Raw genomic sequence first — 24,801 nt, 5'->3', positions numbered from 1 at the left:
CCCTGCTGGGATTTTGCACATGTATGATGTCAGGAGAAGGCAGTATCAATTGCCCTTTGCAGTTGTATAGGCTGCCAACACTCACCATCTAGACACACACATGAAGAATGGCCACTTGGGCAAGGTAGGGGAGCTGATGGTGCAAATGGAACCATGCCTCAGGATGTGTCAGCATTTTAGGTGAGGAGGGAAGAAAAGGAAAAAAAAAATGGAAGCAAATACTGCAAACTGCATCTGCCGCAGTGCAAGGTGCTTTTATACTGACAGTTGGTTGTGAGCTGGCTCCCTGTGTTTACTAAATCTGTCTCCCTTGTCCTGGCAGCATAATTATAGACCCATAATGAATAACTGGTGTATATTGTAAATGCTGGGAGCGAGCACACAGATACACAAGTAGATAGATATGGAATTCGACCAAAATAAATGGCAGTATAAAAGAAGTTACAAACTGTCTTCCGGTGGCCATTATGGTGGTGCTGAGAACCACGTTTCACCTAAAACACTCCGGTGCTGCAATATTACCCCTTTGAGGAAAGGCATCACGTTTCTGCAGATTAGAAGTATTCAAAACAGGATGATCCCCTGAGGAGAGAAAAGCGTCACTTTGCATTGCATAGAAATATGTCGCTTGGCCACTTAGAGCACACAACAACCTGTTGCATTCTTCTGCTCTCAACTGCAGTCCTCGCTGCTCATTTCATGACCTAAGCTTTGCTGTGCTATAAATAGGTTGGATATTCAGTTTCAGACCAGTTCCTGTTCTTTATCTCAGTTCAGTTAAATCCATTTGCTTGAAGTTGGCCTGTTAAAAACAGAGTTGTTAAATTGAAGATTTATGTTTCAGGAGAAGATAAAGGCACTATTTCTAAAGAGGAAAAGTCATGAGAATTCTTTGATTTTTTTCCCCCCTGAACTATAGTTTGAAGTTCAAGAAGAGGAAGAAAGTGATCCACAATCTTTGTGATTTAAAAGAGAACAACATCAATTCTTTTGGAATGTCATCTGGGAGGAAGAAGCAAATCCTCTCTCTGCTGAAATGGAGAAAAGGTAACTTTATTAATTGCCAACTGAATATGTTGAAGTACACTTGGCTATTCTTACGACAAACTCGTAAAGGAGCACTCTTTCATGAATGGGGTCGCAACCGCTACGATTATTGTTACAACGTGAGTGGTGATGTTACTGTATAGTGTGGTTCAGCATTGTCACTTCTGAGGTGAACCATCTCTGTGAATGTTTAAGGAGATTGCAAGTTCGAGTCAGTTCTATAAATATTAAAGGGGACAGGAACTCGGAATCAGTGCTCTGAATGTTAAAGGAGGTGGCAGGTTGGGTCAGTGCTCTGAATGTTAAAGGAGGTGGCAGGTTGGGTCAGTGCTCTGAATGTTAAAGAAGGTGGCAGGTTGGGTCAGTGCTCTGAATGTTAAAGGAGGTGGCAGGTTGGGTCAGTGCTCTGAATGTTAAAGAAGGTGGCAGGTTGGGTCAGTGCTCTGAATGTTAAAGGAGGTGGCAGGTTGGGTCAGTGCTCTGAATGTTAAAGGAGGTGGCAGGTTGGGTCAGTGCTCTGAATGTTAAAGGAGGTGGCAGGTTGGGTCAGTGCTCTGAATGTTAAGGGAAACTGTGTCACGGGGATCAGTGCCGCTAATGTTAAAGATGACTAGAACTGAATGCTGGATAGCAGCTGCACTATGTAGGAAACTCTTCCCTGACTTCAGAATCGAAGCCCCATACTTACTGTAGAATGGAGTCATCTTCAAGGCTTTGCAGAGGAGCCCTTCAAATAAATATTTCTCATGAGGTACATGAAGTAAATAACCAAATACAACACACCTAATATAATAATGGCCCATTGGTTGTACCGATCCCTGGAGATACCTTCTCCTTTAACTGAGAATATAGTACAGGTAATAATAGGACCAATAAAAATTGTTTGCTCCATAAAAGCTTGAAACATCAAACAGATGCAATGTTATGAAAGATATATAATGGCACGGAATTTGCAGTGGGTAATGACGGTGAACTGTCAGCGTTTGCCGTCATTACCCCTCTAAAACTGACCACAACTTCAGGATTTAGCGCATGCGCATCTAACACAGAAATCCTGAAGTTGCGATCAGTCATTCACTGCTCCGACACTGGCTGTGCTGTGGACCACCCCCCCTAACCCCACATAGCCGATAATCAGTGAAAGTACTTCATTGGCTGTGAAGCACTTTGGCACATTCTGAAATCGTGAAAGGCAGTATATAAATGAAAGTTTTTTTTGAGTTTCCCATCCACCAACTTTGTCCCTTGCCACTAGATACATGGAAAAGACCCTTTGTTCCATCCAGCCTATCCCACACAATTGTGATGCCTTGTGTATCACAATATACGCTCCCCGCCCCACCCAAAATAATGTGGGAATTTCCTTTGCCCTGTTGAATTCTCTTATTTTCTCCCTCTGTAAATCAAAACAAGGACAGTTGACTGCAAAACTGGGAATTACAGGCACAGTTCATTGAAGCAAGGCAAATGACTATTCTTCATTTGTGACTACAGACAGTATGGCCACGATTTTATGAACCTCAGTGTGTCCGTAGCAGGTGCCGTCGATGGTGGGTCCCAACCCCGCTGCTGGCTCCATCCCGGCCTCGGAAATGAATTTCCTGAGATTGGGCTTGTTGCGCCCGCCCAGCGCATTTGCCGGCCAATTAGAGGAAGCGGGTCTGGTGCTGTTATTTGATGACACGGCATCAGCCGATATCCTTAAAGGGACCATGGCCAAATTTATTTTGACATTTGTGCTGTCAGTGTTCTACAGCATTGAAGTGCTGCAAACACTGACAATGACTGCACAGAGGTGCAGGGCTGCACCCAGGCTCTCCCATGACTCCCTCCATATGCTTATGGAGGGATTCACAGCACGCAGGGAGGTTCTCTTCCCTTCCCATGGGTGGAAGAGACCTCCCCAGGAGATCAACACAGCCTGATTGCACAATGCAGAGGAGGGCAACAGCAGTGATGTGGTCAGGAGGACCTGGGTGCAGTGCCGCAAACGTTTCAATGATCTCAGTAGATCACGTTATTACAAAGCCACACTCAACCACATCCTACTGTGCCTCTCATCACATCCCCATCACTCTGCCTTCCCCACCCTACTCCTGCACATCCTTACTCACATCAACTTACCTTGCACCTCCACCCATCCCTCTCTATCTACATTATCACATCCCCATCTCCCGAGCCACCCCTCACACTCACCCTCATCCTAGTGCAATCATACCAAGTAACAACTCACAACAGTAGGCACTTGGATTTTTTATGTAATGTTCATATAAAGTTTCTGTTAATGTGGTGTCAAACATTGAAGCCTTTATTTTCAACACTTTGCGTTCTTGGGACAGATTTGTGTTCACCTTTGGAAGTGGCTTAGTGAGTTGCAGTGAATGGTGAGACATAACGGTAACCCCCGCAATGGTGATGAGTGTGAAAGGAATGGCTTGGGCATCGTAGGGATGCTTATTGGTGTTGGTGTGGGGTGGTGCCAACCTGGCGCATCATGTGGCAGCCAGGGTGTACAGCATCAAGTGAAGTAAATCTGGCCATGGTGAGGCCATCCTTGGCCTCCCGGGCAACAATGTGGTCGGGTGCTGATGCCCTGTGTCCTGTGCAGCATCAGTTGATTGCGGAGAAGGTTGGTGTTGTTGGTGCTGCTGGTGTGCCTGGTGCTGCTGATGTTGTGGCTGATTGTGGTGGGATTCTGAGGACCAAGGTGAGAGAGTTTCAAGGGCACCCATACTGATGGAATAGATGGCAGGTGAAGTAGAGATGACAGAAGCGATCTGTCAATGGTGGGAGAGGTAATGAGGTCAGACTGGATGGAGACTTGTGTAAAGACTTGCAGCATTCTGAATCTGTCGTGGAAATGCAGTTTAGAGAAGCTAGTGATTAAGGGAATATATCTCAATCAGCTGGGAGCTTTAACTTGACATTTGAAGCTGTCAACTCATCAGCTGATTCAATGGCCACTGACCTCCTACCTCAGCTTCACAGACGAGGTCTATGCACAGCGGGAAACCGGTGGGCGACCAGTTAAATCCAAAAAGCTGGGGAAAAACCCATTGATAAGTGGCTGTAAACAATGAATGATTTCAATTGCCTCCCCCACCGCTGTGTGTCAGGACTGCTCAGCGCTGACAGACCCAACATTTGGTAAAGGCACGTGGCAGGTTCACAGCGGGGTCCCGACCCGTTGGGGGACAAAAAACGCTTTCCCACCCGACCCGCAACCGATCACGCCTGCTGACCCCCCCCCCCCACAAAATCGAGCCCTTTGTGCTGTTGAGCGCGCCTGATCTTTTCCTCGCTAGACAGTCACACATGGACCGTCCACCAATGTATACCAATCAGGAAGGGATGTTTTCCTCCCCCTTCTTTAGCGAAGGGGGACAGAGGCCAATTGTAGTATCCTAACTGCTGCACTGCTGAGATTAGCTAACTCAGCACAGCCTGAGACTTGTATGCCTCAGTGCTGCATCAGATGATGCATTTACACACTAAGCTATCAGGGCAGCTCCTATGTTAATTTTTAAAATATTTTCCAGCCAGTATCTTATGTGAACAATTTCATTTCAGGTAAGAAACAGAAAACTGAAACAGAGAAAATCGGCACTCCAGATGACATAGATTTTGGTTCTTGTCAACCTAAACAAACATCCTCATTGTTTGGGAGGAGTCAGTCAAAAGATTCAGGCCTGGATCTATCGAACTCTTCCTGCCTTTTTCAGAAACAAGTGCAATCTGATAGACAAGAGAATGCCTCCATCCACAGCAGACACACATCGACCAGCTCCGGCCTCTACTCCTACTTATCCTATGACAGTAGGTCGGCACTGTTCCCAAGTTCTCACAGTTTTACTACTCTCTCAGGTGGAGAGCATGAATTTAAAGCCACAGCATCTTCATTGGAAGAGGATGATGATGTGTTTGGGCTGAATGACATCACACAAACAATGAACGCACAATATTGCCTTCCAGAGATGACAGAACCAGTAAAGTCTGATTTTACAGACACAGATGTTGCAAAGAATGAAACAGAAAAAGAGGAAGACCAAGGATTAAGCTCAAACAACTGGTGCAGTGAAAACAAATGGAAAACCCAGGAGGAATTTGATATTTTGCAAAGTCAGTCAGCAATACTTGGGTTCCATGAACAAGTTAGGAGAAGTACCCTGGAAAGTAAGGTTAGTCAAAAAATTAGGATGGCTTGTTTATTTTAACCTTAATTTTTTCCATATATTTTGCTGCTGTGAAGATAAGGAATAGTGGGAATAGAAATGTTTTTTTCCAGTTTTGGTACCCTGGGGAAAAAATTCAGTTGTTTGTGCCTCCTGTTAGTTCCTTAAGAGGGCGCGAATGGGGCGCAAAGCAACTAACGCCCGGGCGTGGCGATGTTTGCGCCAGTCGCAAAATTAACTAGACATTTTGCGGTGGCACTAAACACTACCGCGCCGGCAGAGTGTGACGTCAGTCAAGTGCGCAACGCCCCGTTAGCGCCACAGACCAGATATTGAGTGGCGCCCCCTGCCTTACCACCTGCCACTAGCAACGACAGGTTGAGGGGAGCGTTATGCTGTCAGAAAGGGACTAGGGGAGCGCTATTTAAAGGTGACCGCTTCCTGCCTTTTTTGGTCGGTGACATTTTTGCACCACGCATTCTGAGAGAGCGAGCGAGAGAGAGAGACTTCCGGAGAGATTCAACGCTGTGTGAAGGAGCACTTTGAGTACTGAGCAGCACTTTGCAGGTTTATTTTGATTTGCCCTTCCTTGCTTCGCCAGCGCTCTGAGGTAGCGCCTCGCTCCTCGGCCTTTGCGCCTTAAGACAGGTGTGAAGTGCCTGATTTAGCGCTCCAATCACCTCCAGGGGCGATAAAAGCCAAGTTTGCTGTCGGAGGCGATAATTAGCGCCAGGCACTAAACTTTACGCACGGCCGATAATGGCGCCCCAAATGGGGCGATACCGAATTTTCCCCCCGCGTGTCAACATCAAGTATTCCCACCAGTTAAATGCAAAGTAAAGATCCTTCAACTCTGTCCCAACAAGGCCTCAAACCTTGTGGCAGCACAGGCACTGTGTCGGGCTGTGATACGTGGGAGTTTGTGGACAGCGAGTCTGTCCCGGACTGCCACATCTGCAGGAAATGTCTCTCTCTTGAGTCACTCCAGCTCAGAGACATTGAGCTGGAGTGCAAGTTAGCGACACTCTGACACATTAGGGAGAGGGAGGAATTTCTGGATAGTTTTCTCCAGAATACAGTCACACCTCAGAGGAAAGCATAGGTGCAGGAAGGGAAGAGTATGACTGTCAGTCAGCAGGGTAGGGGAACAGAGAAGGAGGTCCCTCAGACTCTGGTCCTATCCAACAGGTAGAATATACTTGCTACCTGTGAGGATAAGGATGAAGATTGCAGGGAAAATGGCCAGAATGATAACCATGGCACGGTGAAGCAGGAAGCAGTCCGGGGGGAGGGGGGTGGTGGTGAAGGAGCAGAACAGAAAGGTTATAGTCATAGGAGATTCGATAATTAGGGAGATAGGTAGAGTCCTCTGTAGTCGCAACCGAAAGTCCAGGAGGTTGCGTTGACTGGCTGGTGCAAAGGTAAAGGATATCTCCGACCAACTGGAGAGAAACTTGGAAAAGGAAGGTAAAGAGCCAGTTGTCTGGCCCATGTTGGGACTAATGACATAGGGTAGGAAATGGTGGAAGGAATATCAGAAGTTAGGAACTAAATTAAAAAATAGGACCTCATGGGTGGTAATCTCAGAATTACTACCCAAGCCAGGTGCTAATTGGCATAGGGATAGGCAGATCAGGGAGTTAAATGCATGGCTGAAGGACTGGTATGGGAATGAGGGGTACCATTTCTAGAGGACACTGGCAGCAGTACTGAGATAGGAAGGAGCTGTACTGCTGGGACCGGCTCCACCTGAACCGAAATGGGACCAGTGTCCTTGCGGAAAGGATAAATAGGGGTGTCGATAACACTTTAAATTAGTAAGATTGGAGGGGAGGGGGTGGTGGGATCGAGTAAGGGTAACATAAACCTGAAGATAAAAGAAATAGGAGAAGAGAGTAAAGGTCAGTCCAAGGTAAAGAATAAGGATAACATAAACGGTCAGGGAACAGGTACAGTTATAGAGCATATAAGTATAAAATGACTGTTAAATATATAGTGAGTGGAACAATTCATAAAAACAAATGAAATTGCCTATACATCAATGTGCGCAGCATCCAAATCAAAATGGGGGAACTGGAGTCAATAATTTGTAGCGAAGAGCCAGATGTACAAGAGATAACTGAAATGGCTTAATAAAGAACAGGACTGGCAGATAAAAATTGCAGGATATAACGTATTTAGAAAGGATAGGGCAGGAAGAAGGGGTGGTGGCGTAGCTGTAGTAATTAGAGAAAAAATAATGGTAGTAGAAAAAAGGGACATAGCTAACATTAAGATAGAAACAGAATCACAGAATCACAGAAACCCCACAGTGCAGATAGAGGCCATTTCAGCCCATCGAGCCTGCACCGACACATATCCCACCCGATCCCTGTAACCTCTACACCAACACATATCCCACCCTATCCCCGTAACCCCAAGTATTTAATCCCCCTAACACTAAGGGTCAATTTATCATAGCCAATCAACCTAACCCGCACATCTTTGGACTGTGGGAGGAAACCGGAGCACCCGGAGAAAACCCACGCAAACACGGGGAGAATGTGCAAACTCCACACAGACAGTTGCCCGGGGCCGGATTCGAACCCGCGTCCCTGGCGCTGTGAGGCAACAGTGCTAACCACTATGCCATTGAGACAAAGGATAAAAAGGGATCGATCACATTAATAGGGGTATTCTACAGATCAACTAATAGTGGAAGGGAGGACAAAATATGTAGTCAAATCCATGAAATGAGTACAAGACATAATAAGGTTTAAAATTATGGCCCAGAAATTCGGGTCAGAGGCTTCCCGTGGGTGTAAGCCCCCGACCTGCACTTACCTTGCGCGCTGGCCGTTGAGCTGTGGGCCCACGTGGGATTCTGATCCTGGGCCTCCTCCAACTGCCGGCACGCAGTGCTTGCGTATCCCAGGGGCGCAGTTAGTTCGATGCATCCCCTGAGATCACGTGGGCCATGGAGAGCCAATGGTAGCAGGGAATGCTTCATTCATAAGTTTGACAGGAAGAGCTGTCAAACCTATAAATACTATAAGCCCCAAAACATCACTAAAACTTCAAATAATTAAAAAAAAAAAAATCACATTTTTAAAATAACTATAAATTATATAAAATAACTATTTTAAACAATAATTTAAACTTTTAAAAAAGTTAATTACATTTTCTAACGGGGCTAAAAATAAACTTACCTTTCTTTAAAGTATTTAAAAATAATAAACCTGTGGAAAAAAAGTTTTAATTTTAATTAATTCACCACTTACCTTGTTAAAAACAGGCCTTGCGCCTGCTTTTTATATGTGTAGCTCCTGGAGACTTACCCTCCCGGAAAAACCTGGAAAAAAAAAACGTAAGTTCAATGCGCACGCGCAGCCTCTCTTGCGCACGTGTTCCACCTGTCAACCCCTTCTTTCAGGGGAACGGAAGTGCCGGTTTCCCGCGCATGCACGAATCCGGCACTTCCATTGGGATTATGGGCGAGTACCCCGTGTGTACTCACCCGTGGAGACCCGAATTTCTGGGCCAATGATTGAGATAGACATAAGTAAGACCAAAGTAATAGATTGGCAAAAGCTAAATTTTACAGGATAATAATGGAACTAGGGAAGGTAAACTGGAAAAAATGTTGGCAAGGAGATAGAACAGCAGTGGGAAATAGTTAAAATGGTGATCAATAGAGTTCAGGAGAAATATATTCTGCTAAAAACAAGAACAAACTAGCCAATAAGAAACACCATGGATGAATAAAGAGGTATGGGTAAAATTGAAACTACAGTAAAAGAATTATACTAAGTACATTGGGCCGTATATTCCGATCCCTACGGGTGTGTACACGGTATGTATGCACCCGTAGGGACATCGGAAATGCCGGTTTCAGGCATGCACAGCGTATACGCTGAATTTTTTTTTCACTCATTTATAATTTTTAAATACTTTTAAAAAAGGTAAGTTTATTTTTAGCCCCGTAAAAAACTTTAATTATTTTTTTCAAAAAATAAAATTTTTGTTTAGAATATTTAATTTATTGTAATTTCAACTAATTTTAAAAAGGTGATGGTTTAAAAAATATATATTTAAAGTTTTACTATGTTTTTGGGGTGAGCTCCATTCATATATTTGACAGGTCTCTCTGCCAAGTGTATGAAGGAAGATTCCCTTCTCCTATTGGCTCCCCATGGCCCATGTGATCCCAGGATCGCTTACCCAGAAAGTGGTTAGAACGTGGAATGTGCTACTAAAAAATGTAGTTGTGGCCTGTAGCATAGATAAATTTAAAGGGAAGCTAGATAAGTACATGAGGGAGAAAGGAGTAGAAGGATGTGCTGATATGGTTAGTTGAAGAAAGCTCATGTGGATCATAAACGCCGGCATAGACCATTTGGGCCAAATGGCCTGTTTCTGTGCTGTAGACTCAATGTAACACGATGATTTTGCACCAGCTAAAATTACCATTAATAGCATCAGCCAGTGCTTTGCACCTTATTAAGTGATACTGCCAATTAAGTGTCAACTAAGTACCAATTAGTTCTGATTGATGAGCACTATTATGCTGTGGATTTACACATAGTACATTACACCTGAGAGCACATCATTGAATAAGCTGGTAATGGAGTGAGATGGGAACTGAATGTAAAACAGCACTTTTATAATGGCAATTTGACTAGAGTGGAAATTCAGAGCAGAGGGGAAGGAGGAACAGAGATGTTTAACTGTAATTTAAGTAGATGAACTTAGCTAACATTTACAGTAAGAATGAAAGCACAGGAAGGGATGATGTGCAGTTCCTGGTATGTGGTAGTTTTAAGTAGCAGATGTTAACTCAGACAAACACACCTTTTGAGATGTGTCTTCAAATAAGATTACTTGAGCTCAAGATCTCGGAATGAGGTGGAGTTGGAGACAATCCAACACATCAGGGAGAGAGTGGGGTTTCTGCAACATGAGTTTCAAAGGATAGTCACCCCACCGAGGGATAGTAGAGGGTAGAGGGAGAGGGTGAGGAAAGACAGACTAATGCAGGAACGTCCAGAGCAAAGTGCCCTCTCTTAACAGTGACTTCCGGTGAGGAGAATGAGGTCTCTGGGCAGGACGATCAAATGGATTGCATTGGCACCAAAAAACATGAGAGGACTCAATGGGGACAGATTAACAATTCAGTTAGGAATGCAGTAGTAAAATGAGATGCATTATTTTGGGGGTGGACACTACCATTTGCAGACCTCACTGAGAACTCCAGATATTTTGCTGGCTCCCAGGTAATGGACATTTCAGAAAAACTGCTAAAGATTATGGAAGGGGAGGGAGAGTAGCAAGTCATCATGGTCCATGAGGAAGCCAGCAATATACTACTGAAAGGCTTGAAGTACTTTAAAGGGAGTTTAGGAAATTAGGAAGCAAGTTTAGGAGCAAGTCTTCCAGGTGGGTGGTACTCTCTGGATTACTCCTCCAGCCACTAGCCAGAATAGGGAAGGATAGGAAGATTAGGGTAGATGTGGAGAGAATGTTTCCACTTGTGGGGGAATCCAAAACGGGAGGCCAAGAGAGTCACTAATAAATCCAATAAGGAAATAAGGAGAAATTTCTTTACTCAGAGAGTGGTTAGAATGTAGAACTCGCTAACACAGGAAGTGGTTGAGGCAAATAGCTTAGATGCTTTCAAAAGGAAACTAGAGGAGTACATGAGAAAAAAGGGAACAGAAAGATATGGTGAAAGGCTGAGATGAGGGAGATAGAATGAGAGGAGATTCACAGAGTATAAACACCAGCACAGACTAGCTGGGCCAAATGGCCTGTTTCTGTGCTGTATATTCTATGTAATACTTTGTAATCCTATGTAATGTTCATTAATGCAGTTTGAGGGTTGGATTGGCTGGAGCAATGAACAGCTTGTTACTTCTTCCTACCTCAAATCTACGACTTTTGTCCACTTTTTCACTAAAATTGACAACATCAGGAATTCTGGTCTCATGTGTTCTGCAATTTACAATTGAACTTCTTTCGTTCACAGCAGGGTAGGACGCCGCCTCCTCAAACTTAGCAAGGTTTACAAGCTTTGGCCAAGTCATTTGAGATTCAGCAGGGAGTCATAAGGAAGGGAAATACACAAAATGAGAAACTTCTAGCTTTAGCAATACTCTTGCAATTGCTAGGGGTTTCTGTTAAAGAACTGCTTGTTAGCTTCTGCCACTTTTAATGAGCCAATACATTTTACAGATGCAGCCCAGTATTTTGAATTACTGATTCAGAAGAGCCAGGAGATGGTGCTATTGAGGCATTTAGGCCTAGAAATTCAGTTGGTAGCGCCAGCTGCTAGCGCCTTAAGGAAGCGATAAGTGGGGCACAAAGCGGCTAGCACCTGGGCGTGGTGTGACCTGCGCCTCTCGCGAAATTGAGCAGACATTTAGTGGTGGCGCAAAACCGCAACGCCCGCTCAGCTGCGTGCGCAGATCCTGATGTCATTTCATGGTGCAACGCCCTTGGTGCGCCCCAAACCAGAAATTCACTGGCGCGCCTGTTAAATCCGTGAATCTTGATGTATGGTGTCCTTCAATAAATCGACAGAGACTGCAGAGGAACAATCAACAGGTGTTTACTGGATGAGAGTCACCCAAAAAACTAACAGTACAGATCCCTACTCAGGGTTTATATACAGGTGTGGTCACTGCCGGTACTACAGTATACAGGAGCTGTAAAAAGTAGTTCTCCCCTTAAAGGTACATACACTACAGCGCCCCTTCTTTGCGCCTGGCGCTCCCAGCGACTGGTTGACTGGAACGGTACCCAGTCGCTGTAGGGCTGGGGGGGCGCTATTTAAAGGGGGCTCTTCCTGGCTTCTTAGTGGTAGCCATTTTTGGACCACTCCTTCTGTGTGAGAGAGAGAGAGAGCTTTCTGCATTGACTCAGCGCTCGCACAGGTATTTCTGGCTTCAGCCCAGAACTTTGCAGTTGGATTGATTTTTCAGTGCCACAGCCTTGAGTGGCCACATATTATGGGGGCTGCAATGGGTGGAAACGTTGCATTTCTCCATTGCATTGAGAGGGCTCAGAGACGCCAAGAGAGAGTGCCAATCATGGCCAGACAGAGGAGGGCCAACAGGCGTCAGCACAGGAGGCCTTACCCTCCCAGGGTATTCCGCCAGCAGTTCTCATACCTCAACATGTCTGAGGAGCAGTGTATTCGGAGGCTTCGATTCAGAAGGGAGGTGGTCACTGAGCTCTGCCACCTGCTTCAGAGAGATCTGCAGCCTCAGCTGAGGAGCAGGACGTCTCTGTCGGTGGCAGTGAAGGTGACAGTGGCTCTCAACTTCTATGCCACCGGCTCCTTTCAATCCGCTACTGGGGACATTGCCAATCTCTCCCAGTTCGCGGTGCATTGCTGCATCCACCAAGCCACGAATGCCCTCTTCAAAAGGAGACGTCAGTACATTTCCTTCCCCATCACCCTGAACAAGCAGCAAGAGCGCGCAATGGGATTTGCAACAACAGCGGGCTTCCCCATGGTCCAGGGCGCCATTGAATGCACGCGTGTGGCTTTGCGACGCCTCTAGAGAATGCCGAGGATTACCGCAACCGGAAGGGGTTCCATTCGTTGAACGTGCAGTTGGTGTGTGACCACAGACAGCTGATACTAGTTGTCAATGCCCGCTTTCCAGGCAGCAGTCACGACTCCTTCATCCTGCGCCAGACTTCTGTGGCAGACCCTTTCGAAGCCCCGGCTCACCCAGGAGGCTGGCTTCTCGGGGACAAGGGCTATCCTTTGTGCACCTGGCTGATGACCCCACTCCGTGCGCCCAGCACCCCTGCTGAAGAACGATACAATGACAGCCATCAAGCGACCAGGAACATCATTGAGCACACAATCGGTGTGCTAAAGCAATGGTTCTGCTGTCTGGACCATTCTGGGGGAGCCCTTCAGTGCTCACCTGAGCGAGTCTCCCATTTCGTCGTAGTGTGCTGCATGTTGCACAACCTGGCTATCCTCAGGACTCAGCCACTGCCAGCAGACATTGGAGCACCACCAGAGGAGGAGGAGGAGCACCAAGATGGGAGGGAGGCACAACGTGCAAGGGCCGTCCGTCAGCGGCTTATTGCAAGTCGGTTCCAGGCCCCCTCTGAGGGAATGGCTTGTGCCATTGACAGAACAAGAATGGAACCGGTCTGCAAACCCTGAGCCGGTCAAGGAAACAAATAGTTCAAAGAGCAAACATGCACAATCTGAATAAAGACAATTATTTATTCCACAAACTCTGTGCCCTTCCCGCATGACAAACAAATACAGAGAAACCCCCAAAAAAACAGTCAGACATAACTGGCTCTCACCACCTGGAGACAATGAACAAAAGAGTTAACCAAAAATGACCATGATCCTCGGCCTTCACTTAAAAAAAACCCAGCATTTTGCCACACCTCCTACTTTTTGTCCTGCGGGGGTGATCTGCCTCGCTTGTGCGATTGGCCCCTTCCCACCCTGCAGCTCCTCCGCAATGGGACCCCAGTGGCTGCAGCAAGGCTGGGGGAAGGCTGCTGAGTGTCAGATAGTGAGTCAGCAGATGCCCTTGGGGGATGGCCTGGACCAGCTCTGGGCCTGGAGGGCCCGGCTGCTGACTGCTCCAACTCTGCATGGGCGGCAGCAGTCTGTCCTACGGGTGGTGGCAGCTGCAGTGGAGGAGTGACAGTGTTGGCAGCAGGAATGCTGCCAATCTGACAGAGCACAGGCACTCCCTGGTCAGACGAGACACTGGCACTCGCACGGGGCAGCACTGAAGCATGCGCAGCAATCTGCTGAAGCACAGACTGCTGGCGTGCTGCGGCGCGGTGAGGGCCCCGGCGAATCCTGCCTGATCCTGCGAGGGTGGCAGCAGTTAGTGCTCGTGTGGCCCTGATCTGTGTCTGCATCAGACCAGCCAGTGACTACATGGCACGACTAAGCACTTGGCTGGAAGCCGCCTGTGCTGCACCGAAGTCCTGCAGACTCCTTGCCTGTGCTGCACCGAAGTCCTGCAGACTCCTTGCCTGTGCTGCCCCGAATTCCTGTACACTCCTTGCCAGTGACTCTATGGAGTCAGGCATCCTTGCCACTGCAGCCATGAGCCCAGTGTGCCTCTGCTCCACCTGGGCGCCCATTTCAGCAAGGAGCCGCACCTCCTCTGTGCTCACTGTAGCAGGACTCTAGGCCACACTCTCCCTCCGGGGAGAAGGCTGCCGAGCTTCCCTACCGCTCCCCCCCCCCCCCCCCCGCGTTGCTGCAGCCCGCTGGGCCCCGGAGCTTCACCCTCCTCAGACCCTTCCCCCCTGCTCCCCTCCAGGGAAGACGTGTCCCCATTATGGCCATGGGCTGCCTCGGCTGAGGGTGGCACTGATGTTCCGGCTTCCTCTTCCTCCTCCTCGCCTTCCGAATCAGTCCCAGTGGCAGCTTGAGGGCCCGCCTCCTCACCTGGCGATTCAGCATCTGAAAGCAGGGAGGTACAAGAGTTGCTTTAGCGTGAGGACAGGGTGGCAGCGAGGGAGGCATGAGTGCTGCAATGCACTGCATTGGTTCGATAGTGGCAAAGGATGCTGGTGTGAGGCACATGTGGAAAGAGAGAGGTCAAAAATGTGATGACCTTACCATCGCTGTCCAGAACGGGGTCGGCATCTCCAGTGTCGACGGGGCCACTCAGCCAGCCTGCCATAATCCGCTCCATACGCTGCTCCAGATGGCTGAGGTCTTTAAGTTCAGGACGGCCTCCCCCGGTCCATTGCTGCTGCCTCCTGTTGTGGGCCAGCTTGCCCTGCAAGAGAAAGGATGGGCTCTGAGTACAGTGTGAAGCCCTGATCTTGGCTGCACTGCTTCCCATGGTCGAATTGCCTTACAATGTGAAGCCCTGATCTTGGCTGCACTGCCTCCCATGGTCGAATAGCCCTTACAGTGTGAAGCCCTGATCATGGCTGCACTGCCTCCCATGGTCAAATAGCCCTTACAGTGTGTGAAGTGGTGAATGTGCATGTGAGTTTCATGAGAGGCCCATAGGTGTTGGATGAGGGCTGGGCATTGGGGCTTTCAGGACCCTTTGGCCATAAAGTGAGGTGCACATGCAGGGATGAAGAGGATACTGGAAAGGGTACTCACCCTGACCACCCGAGTGAGGTCGTTGAACTTCTTCCTGCATTGCGTCGGGGTCCTAGGCACCATGCTGCTGGAGGTCACTCTGTGTGCCACCTCCCTCCAAGCTTTTCTATATTCGTTGGGCAGCGGCCTCCTGCCACTGTCCGGAAAGAGGATCCCTCGCCTGTGCTCTACTGCGCCACCCAGAACCTTCAGCGCCCCCTCACTGAACCGCTGCGCTCGCTCCCTGGCCCTCTCCATGGTCGTTGTCGTAACAATTTTGCAGCAGGTCCGTCCACGCCGAGAATCAGGGCTCCAATGTGCAGGGCGTGGCTGCAAGCCAAATCGACCCTCCCCCTTTAAGAGGTCACCGGCGCCAGCGTGTCTGCCTGCAATCGCTAACTGTCCACACCTGCGCTGCGCCCGCCCTCGGTGGTAGCGCCTCGCCTCTCCGGCTTAGCGCCTTAGGATACTCGTGCAGCGCCTGATTTAGCGCATCAAGAACATCTTGGGGCGAAGCAAGTCAATTTCACTGAAGGTGGCGATAATTTGCGCCGGGCGTTAAATTTAGCGCACGCTCGACTATAGCGCCCCAAACATGGCGATACTGAATTTCTAGGCCTTAGTGTTTGCCTCGTGCAGAACTGAATTCTGAAATATCAGTGTTATGACAAAAATGCTTTATTGATTGACTGAGGCTGCAGGCAAAGCAGTCAGACAATCTGACAACTCTTTCAGATATTCACATGGATACCCATATTACTGCAAAGGACTCTTCACATCAGCCACTGAAATCTAGGGACAATTTTCACCTCCATGCATGGGCCGTAATCCGGTGGAGTGGATTGTCCTTCTGTTGTAGAACACGCCTGATTTTCATTCCATTGATTTCATGGGATCAGAGGGAGAGAATCCTGAGCCAGAGCTTCCCTGATATCACTGCTGCCCTCAAGGCTGCTACCATACAGAGCAGTGAACATGCTGAGGTGGTACTCCGCTCACCCATCAACCTTGTGCTCACTGACCTACATTGGTTCCCGGTCCCCAATGCTTAATTTAAAATTCATATCCCTTTGTTTAAATGCTTTCATGGCCTCACCCCTTCCGATCTCTGTAACCTACTCCAGTCCTGCCATCCTCCAAGAGTTTTTTTTATTAGTTTATGGGATGTGGGCATCGCTGGTAAGGCCAGCATTTATTACCCATCCCTAGTCGCCCTTCAGAAGGTGGTGGTGAGCTGCCTTCTTTAACCGCTGCAGCCCGTGTGGTGAAGGTACTCCCACAGTGCATTTAGGTAGGGAGTGCCAGGATTTTGACCCAGCGACGATGAAGGATCGGCGATATACTTCCAAGTAAGGATGGTGTGTGACTTGGAGGGGAACTTGGAGGTGGTGGTGCTCCCATGCGTCTGCTGCCCTTGTCCTTCTAGGTGATAGAGGTCGTGGGTTTGGGAGGCGTTGCTGAAGAAGCTTTGGCGAGTTGCTGCAGTGCATCTTGTAGATGGTACACACTGCAGCCACGGTGTGCCGGTGATAGAGGGAGTAAATGTTTAAGGTGGTGGATGGGGTGCCAATCAAGCGGGCTGCTTTGTCCTGGATGATGTCGAGCTTCTTGAGTGTTGTTGGAGCTGCACTCATCCAGGTAAGTGTAAAGTATTCCATCACATTCCTGACTTGTACCATGTAGATGGTGGAAAGTCTTTGGGGAGTCAGGAGGTGAAACACTCGCCACAGAATACCCAGCCTCTGACCTGCTCTTGTAGTCACAGTATTTATGTGGCTGGTCCAGTTAAGTTTCTGGTCAATGGTGACCCACAGGATGTTGATGGTGGGGGATTTGGCGATGATAATGCCGTTGAATGTCAAGGGGCAGTGACTAGACACTCGCTTGTTGTGTGGCACGGATGGCATTTGTGTGGCACGGATGTTACCTGCCACCTATCAGTCCAAGCCTGAATGTCGTCCAGGTCTTGCTGCATGCAGGCATGGACTGCTTCAATATCTGAGGAGTTGCGAATGGCACTAAATACTGTGCAGTCATCAGCGAACATCCCCATTTCTGCCCTTATGATGGAGCGAAGGTCATTGATGAAGCAACTGAAGATGGTTGGGCCTAGAATGTTGCCCTGAGGGACACCTGCAGTGATGTCCTGGGGCTGAGATGATTGACCTTCAACCACCACAACCTCTGACTCCAGCCAGTGGAGAGTTTTCCCTCCGATTCCCATTGACTTCAGTTTTACTAGGGCTCCTTGATGCCACACTCGGTCAAATGCTGCCTTGATGTCAAGGGCAGTCACTCTCACCTCACCTCTGGAATTCAGCTCGTTTGTCCATGTTTGGACCAAGGCTGTACTGAGGTCTGGAGCCGAGTGGTCCTGGCGGATCCCAAACTGGGCATCAGTGAGCAGGTTATTGGTGAGTAAGTGCCATTTGATAACAGTGTTGACGACACTTTCCATCACTTTGCTGATGATTGAGAGTAGAATGATGTGGCAATAATTGGTCAGATTGGATTTGTCCTGATTTTTTTGGACAGGACATACCTGGGCAGTTTTCCACATTGCCGGATAGATGACAGTGTTGTAGCTGTACTGGAACAGCTTGGCTAGAGGCGTGGCTAGTTCTGGAGCACAAGTCTTTAGCATGACAACCGGGATGTTGTCGGGGCTCACAGCCTTTGCTGTATCCAGTGCGCTCAGCCGTTTCTTGATATCACGTGGAGTGAATCGAATTGGCTGAAGACTGGCTTCTGTGGTGGTGGGGACCTCAGGAGGAGGCCGATATGGATCATCTACTCGGCAGTTCTGGCTGAAGATGATTGCAATTATGCATCCCCCATTTCCTTCGCCCCACCATTGGCAGCTGTGCCTTCAGCCGTCTAGGTCGTACGCTGTAGATTTCTCTCACTGAACCTTTTTACCTCTACATCTTACTCTCCTCCTTTAAGAACTTCCTTAAAACCTACTTCTTTGTCCAAGCTTCTAGTCTGCCCTTCTAGTATATCCCTTTTTGGCTCAGTATCCATTTTTGTATAATTACACTTCTGTGGAACAACGTGAGAATTTTTCTATTTTAAAGATGTTATAGAAATTCAAGTTGTTTGGCTATAGGTAAAGACAAGATTGGAATCAGATAGACTGCACAGTCAAGGGTCACTCATGAAGAATGGTAATTTAGGTGATGGAATGGAGGACTGCTGTTGTGCTTCGATAACTAAACTAGCAAAGCTATTCAACTGTGAACTCAGCATCACAGCTCAGCCCATTCCTGTCATTCAGACATCCATATGCATTCGCAGCACTCGCTACCAATCAAGAGCAGGAACCCTGGTTAATTTCTTTCTTCTCTCCATCTGAGCCCTGTTGCAGTGTCACAAACTGCTAAGAGAGCTGACGTCAGTCAATTCAGCACAGACAAAGTATTGAAGCTAGGACCTCCTGATAGCTTAGTGCTACTTTGGGCAATGTCTTTACCAGTCTTCATCATGTTTAAAACTGGCCGAGTACTTTCAGTCCATCTTTGTGCACCCAGTACTTCTTGCTTAACAGCTATGCGCTCAGGCTCTGTAATACTTATGAAATCTATATCCTATATAAAACCTCACAAAGAATTCTTCGCAATACGCTTAGTAGACGTCTGCCAGACTACACTGAGCAACCCAAGTAACGCAGCCTGAACTTCACTGTAGCAGTTATGCACCAGTAGACACCAACCTCTCTCTAAATTTCAGGATTGTGCTGTTTTATATTTGCAGGATAGCGTGTCTAGAGCTGCTACTAAGGGAACGGGAATGGGAATGTTGTACAGGATCTGTAATATGATGGAGAAGATTACTGAACTGGAGAGAGATCGACTGGTGCTCATGAGGCAAAACAGTGAACTTCAGGATCAGCTATCGCAAAGTCAACAGGCCGAAGTAGGTTGCAGATAATTCCTTTACTAAATAATTTTGAATTTTTCTGTTTAGTCTGCCCATAGAGTCTGAATGCATGGGTTGTGAGCTGAAATACTGGTCAGAACTGTTTAAAGAGTAAATTTGTAGCTGAATGTTTTGATTAGTGACATGTTAATTAAAGATGATGTAAATAAAGATTTGACAATTGTAACATTAAAACTTAACTACAGTAATGGAGCTTTTTATCAGAAGGTATTATGAAGTGTAGTAATCTGCTGTCAACTAGTCTTTCTATTCCCCCCATTTCTTTCCCTTTTCTTAAAAGTGGCGACTCATCCTGGGGTACAGATTCATAGGCCGGAATTTTAACATGGAGGCGGGTCAGGAGCAGGGGTTGGGGGTCAAAAAGCGGTCTGGAAACCCGGGCAGGGGCTGTGGTCTGGGCCGGAGGAGCATCAGGCGCTGGGGGGAGGGCGGTGGTTGGGGGCTGGAGGAGCACTGGGGCCGGAGGATCAGGGTCGGAGGGGCAAGGCTGGGAAGGCGATCAGGGGCAGGAGGTCAGAAAGCCGGGAAGGCGATCGGGGGCTGGAAGCGGGAGGTTGGAGGCCAGAGGGGGGAATCGGAGGCCTCGTGTGAGGAGATCGGAGGCCTCGGGAGGGGAGGTCGGAGGCCTCGAGGGGGAGATCGGGGGGAGATAGGAAGGGTCGGGGGGGGTGTCTGATCGCGGAGGGTGGGTGAGACAGGGCTGCTGGATCCAGCAGGTAAGTGAAAAGACATTTACCTCTTGGATCCAGCAGTCCTCGCCTCCCTTTAGCTGGTAGGTTCCCCAAGGCCAGAGAAACCCAACAAGCCAGAGTTAAATTTGAAATGGTGGATCATCATGAGGCACGGAGCTTTATTATAACATTTAAATAGGTGACCCGCCTCCTGGAAACGGGTTGCCTGTCCACCCCCCCTGCAATAGGTAATATAAAAATAGTTGACTAAATGAACAGGGATCGGCTATTGCCATTGCTTAGGTACCCTTTAACGGGATCTGCTTGGAGCCCCTGATTGGCTCGGGGACCCGTGTAAATACATGGGTTGCACAGTCCTATTGCCATCGGGTGGATGCTGGGAGAATGTTTCCCTTGGCTGAGGAATCTAGAACCGGGGGCCACAGCCTCAGGATAAAGGGTAGGCCATTCAGGACTGAGATGAGTAGAAATTTCTTCACTCAGAGGGTGGTGAATCTTTGGAATTTTCTACCCCAGAGGGCTGTGGAGGCTCAGTCATTGGGTATATTCAAAACAGAAGTCAATAGACTTCTGACTAGTAAAGGCATCAAGGGGTAAGGCGATAGGGCCAGTGAATGGAGTTGAGGCAGAAGATCAGCCATGATCTCATTGAGCGGCGGAGCAGGCTCGAATGGCCTACTCCTGCTCCTATTTCTTATGTTCACCCCTGCCTTCAGGGCTTGCAACATTGGAGTCAATTGCTGTGTTGCAGTGTTGTCCTAACTAAAATCAGCCAACTCAATGCAAAACAGGAATCAAGTTGGGATCTTCCATAGCAGGTTGAGTACCACAACAGGTTTACTTGCTGAACTATTGGAGGAGCGGTTAATCGTTCTGTAAATTGAAATATTTATTTGGTATTTACAGGGAAGCTAAATAACAGGACTGATTGCTACTCAAAGATTAAGTTCCATCTGAATTGAACTATATATAAAAAGGTTTCACAGCTTTCAATCAGTAACCATTGCTGCATAATGTTTCTCTTGCCTATTGTAGGTCACATTTCATAGTTGCTGTACCTGTGGTGTAGGTGCTGGAGTGAATACTTCTCACACTATTCCACGACAAACCACTTTTTCCAGACAGTCGGTGCCAAGAAAACCCCCAAAAACAGATATAATGACCCTGGGGCCATCTTCAGGTAAACTCGTAGCTTCTTCTCAGATTGTGCTTTAAAGCAACTTCTCACACAGATTGGGGGCATTTGACTGTGTTGTGCTCTTCTCCAACGCTCTGTTCTTTGTGACTGTGAGTCAGATTGTTATCTGAAGTGATATTCAATCCCCAGAGGAAGATTCGTTTTTTCGTTTATGTGATGGCAAGTGATGGATCCTGGACAGCATCTCTGATGCTGAATGTTACAAACTGATGAAGAAAGAAAGAAAGACTTGCATTTATATAGCGCCTATCACGACCTCAGGACATCTTAAAGCAATTTACAGCCAATGAAGTACTTTTGAAGTGTAGTCACTGTTGTGCACAGCAAGCTCCCACAAACAGCAATATGATGATGACCAGATAATCTGTTTTAGTGATGTTTATTGAGGGATAAATATTGGCCAGGACACTGGGGAGAACTCCCCTGATCTTCTTCGAAATAGTATCATGGGATCTTTTACGTCTACCTGAGATGGCAGAAAGAGCCTCAGTTTAACGTCTCATCCGAAAGACGGCACCTCCGACAGTTTAGCACCCCCTCAGTATTGCACTGGAGTGACAGCCTAGGCTTTTGTGCTCAAGTCCCTGGAGTGGAACTTGAATCCACAACCTTCTGTCTCAGAGGTGTGAATGCTACCAGTGAGCCATAACTTAACACCATGTAACTGGGAAATGCACAGAAACAAAAAGAAAATCTTAATTTATGGTATTCCTGGAATTTTTTTAACAAACTAACTTTACATTTTCGCGAATGAATGCCACCGCTACTTTCAAAGAGTTAACAATTTCATAGTTTAATGTGTCACTGATCCAGTGATAAGCAAACTCAATGTTTTTCTTTTTCTATTTTTCAGAAGCCAATACTGGATTTGAACAGTCCAATAGCTCCCAGCACAAATTCGCTGACGTTACTTTCACTTTTACACAGATGGCTCCAGAAACACTTCTTGGACCTAATGATGAGCTACAACTGTGTGTTAGCAGAGTGTGAACGACACACCTTATACAAGCAATAGTGGCAACCACAATCAACATTGCAATTTATCCAATTTTCTCCCAATATCCATAAATGTGCATTTTCTAGTAACAGTAACTGGGCTGTGATCAGGAGTCCAGCACTGGTTGATTTTCCTCTCTCCAGCCCAAGAACACTGTGTATTTATACTATTGTTATCACTATCCTGCTTTGATCAGCCAAGTCAGCACAGGCCAGCGATCAACCGGAGACCTTTGCGATCTGCATCAGGGAGTTTCACCACGTGGCCCACTTACCCACTGAGCCACTCCCGAGAGCTCAGTGTTTTGTTCTTGCAGTCTATGATCCCTGTACTGTGGTATGGGTGGAATGTGGAGAATGTCGTTCATGTACCAATAGCATGAGCGGAACTTTCAACTTCAGCGGAGGCATAAAACTGGCAGTATCGGATCGGCCAGCTTATACACCCCGCCCGATTGACCTTTCCATTGAGGTCAATGGGCGGCCAATCGGATAACGTCAGTTTTACACCCCACGGAAATTGGAAGTTTTGCTCTATGTCCCTGTGTAATCTGAGCCGAAAATGAAGCTGTTCCCACTAGAATTGCTAAAAAGGCTAATCACTTGTAAATGAAATGCAGCGCACACCCCACAATCAATACAGCTCCATGTCAAAGGAATAGCCTCCCTGACACTTGTTATAAGGCATAAGATAGAAATAACTGTTGATATTATTGTCCAAATATTTAACATGCTTTAAATAAATTATTTACTACCTCAGTTTAAATTGTGCAGAGAGGAATTTGATACAAGTGTTTTAGGCATTTATACGATAATATCGCAACAGGAATTTCTACTCGTTTAATTCTTTCAATCTGGGCCTTCCAAAGGCAAAACTCTGTTCATTTATATTGTGAAGCTTTTCTGCCTGTAACTGTAGAATTTCCTTTTGTTATTCTATTAACTCTTTCCCCTCGCCAGAACGAAAAGTCAATATCAGGGATTTGAACTCCCAGGGTCTGAAGTTACCTGCCTGTCAATTACACCAACAGGAATTTCTTCTTGCTAAAAGTCAAATTTGCGAGATCCGTGTAATAATCCTTCGGGCTCTCTCTCTCTCTCTCTCTCTCTCTCTCTCAGCAGTGCCCTGCTAAGAGAAGGACACTACGCAAGATGCTGTATGGAGCCGTACAGACCAGGAAGGCCCCAGGTCGTCTTGTATATTCCAGAACAATAGAATTGCTATCCTATTGCCATACTTGGTCATAATGAAGTAGTGACAGAAAGGTTATGCTATTTCTGAGCCCATGATAATTATAATCTTTGAATATTTTATATATATATAAGGGAGACACAAGGAAAACAACTCAAATAGCATATTAATAATTAATAAAATTAATAATAGCATAAGTTGGAAGTATAATACTATCAAATATTTCATTCAAGTGATCAGTTTCCCAATGAACATATGAGGAGTGTAATAGTTACAACAGGTGATGCAAATGTGTGTGTTGATACTGTTATTTCTAAATGTATGCCTGACCAAAACCCATATAATTATATTCTCTCTGGAAATTCCATTTAAAGGGGAAGGAAAGCTTAGGGGGTGTCTGGGGGCGGGGGGGGGGGGGGGAGCAGGGGGGGAGTACCATTTGTTTAAAATATCCCCCTAGTTTATTGAAGGAAATAAGAACAGAATTGTTTTTGACATTTTTGTACAAACACACTTTTCTCATTAGTATGCAGGCCCTTGAGTAGGATATTCTATGCAAGGCTCTTAGATGATATCACTGACAGTGAGTACTCACATGCATACTGGAGTTGCTCCATAGAACACAATGGGGGCAGAGAAGAAAACAACTTCAGACTGGCCTTAGAGCTGCTTTGGGGATGTTGTATCCCCGGAAACTATGCGATAGGCTAATATCTGCATCCTGGTTTATAGCAGTTACCGAGGGTCAGACTGTCCCGGAATGGCTCCTGTTCTGTGACTGACAAACTCTCAGTATCAGAAAAATGTTAGGAGTGAGATTATCAAAATAATTGAGAGAGATCACAAACATATATTGACATATGGAGCTCTGTTTATGTTTAAAAAGGCCATATTTTTAAATCAAAATAAGTAAGATTCACTTAAGGTTACCACTCGATTAGTTTCAAGATCATTTTTACCAAGATGTCAAAACAAAAATCTGCTGAGACTATCTATAAAATGGGAGCGTACTTCAAACAAAAAGTACTTCCTTAGCTTTTGCTTCATTTTAGGTGCATTTACATTGAGCTCTTCTGAATTTGGGATTGAATTTGGAACAGCTTCTGTGCACCAACTATTCACATTTACATTGCTAAACCAGCTTCCTTATTTTGAACAGAAGCAATATTTCCAGCATTTTCTGTTTTTATTCCTTATTTTGAAGCAGGATTGTAGACCCCCTATTTTTGTGGATCTGTGATTCTGCTGTCAGGATAAGTGAGCTGGATTTAGAAGTACAACCACAAATGCTGTATATAGACACTGATATTTTGTGATCCAAACTACAGAAATGCTGTAGGTGAAATGCTCTTTTATCTGCTTCAAACAGTTGCAGTTCAAATTCAAATTCAAATTCAAATCGCTTTATTGGCATGATAAGGTACATCTTATGTTGCCAAAGCATCAAAATACATTTATGGTTGAACACATAAACGCAGTTC

The 24,801-nt window shown here is 46.6% G+C and overlaps 1 protein-coding gene across 1 annotated transcript; it reads left to right on the top strand.

Annotated features, from left to right (window-relative positions):
* Positions 1-913: 913 nt before the first annotated feature.
* LOC147114110 (uncharacterized) lies at positions 914-23,560 on the top strand. Its single transcript, XM_085994060.1, has 5 exons — positions 914-1,047; positions 4,618-5,225; positions 19,057-19,218; positions 20,970-21,114; positions 21,986-23,560. Exons 1-5 carry the CDS (start codon positions 996-998, stop codon positions 22,120-22,122), a joined length of 1,104 nt encoding a protein of 367 aa, XP_085850186.1. The 5' UTR covers positions 914-995; the 3' UTR covers positions 22,123-23,560.
* Positions 23,561-24,801: the final 1,241 nt, after the last annotated feature.

The sequence above is a fragment of the Somniosus microcephalus genome, chromosome 8 (assembly GCF_052327205.1).
Source record: "Somniosus microcephalus isolate GS21.2 chromosome 8, FLI_Smic_1.0, whole genome shotgun sequence".
Taxonomy (NCBI): Eukaryota; Metazoa; Chordata; class Chondrichthyes; order Squaliformes; family Somniosidae; genus Somniosus; species Somniosus microcephalus.
The sequence above is the reverse complement of the archived record's forward strand: the minus strand, read 5'-3'. Positions and strand labels throughout refer to the sequence as shown.

Coding starts and splice junctions, on each gene's coding strand:
- LOC147114110 (XM_085994060.1), top strand. CDS start 996: ATGTCATCTGGGAGGAAGAAGCAAATCCTCTCTCTGCTGAAATGGAGA. Junction 1,048..4,617: donor TCTGCTGAAATGGAGAAAAG/GTAACTTTATTA, acceptor ATTTCATTTCAG/GTAAGAAACAGAAAACTGAA. Junction 21,115..21,985: donor GACCCTGGGGCCATCTTCAG/GTAAACTCGTAG, acceptor TCTATTTTTCAG/AAGCCAATACTGGATTTGAA.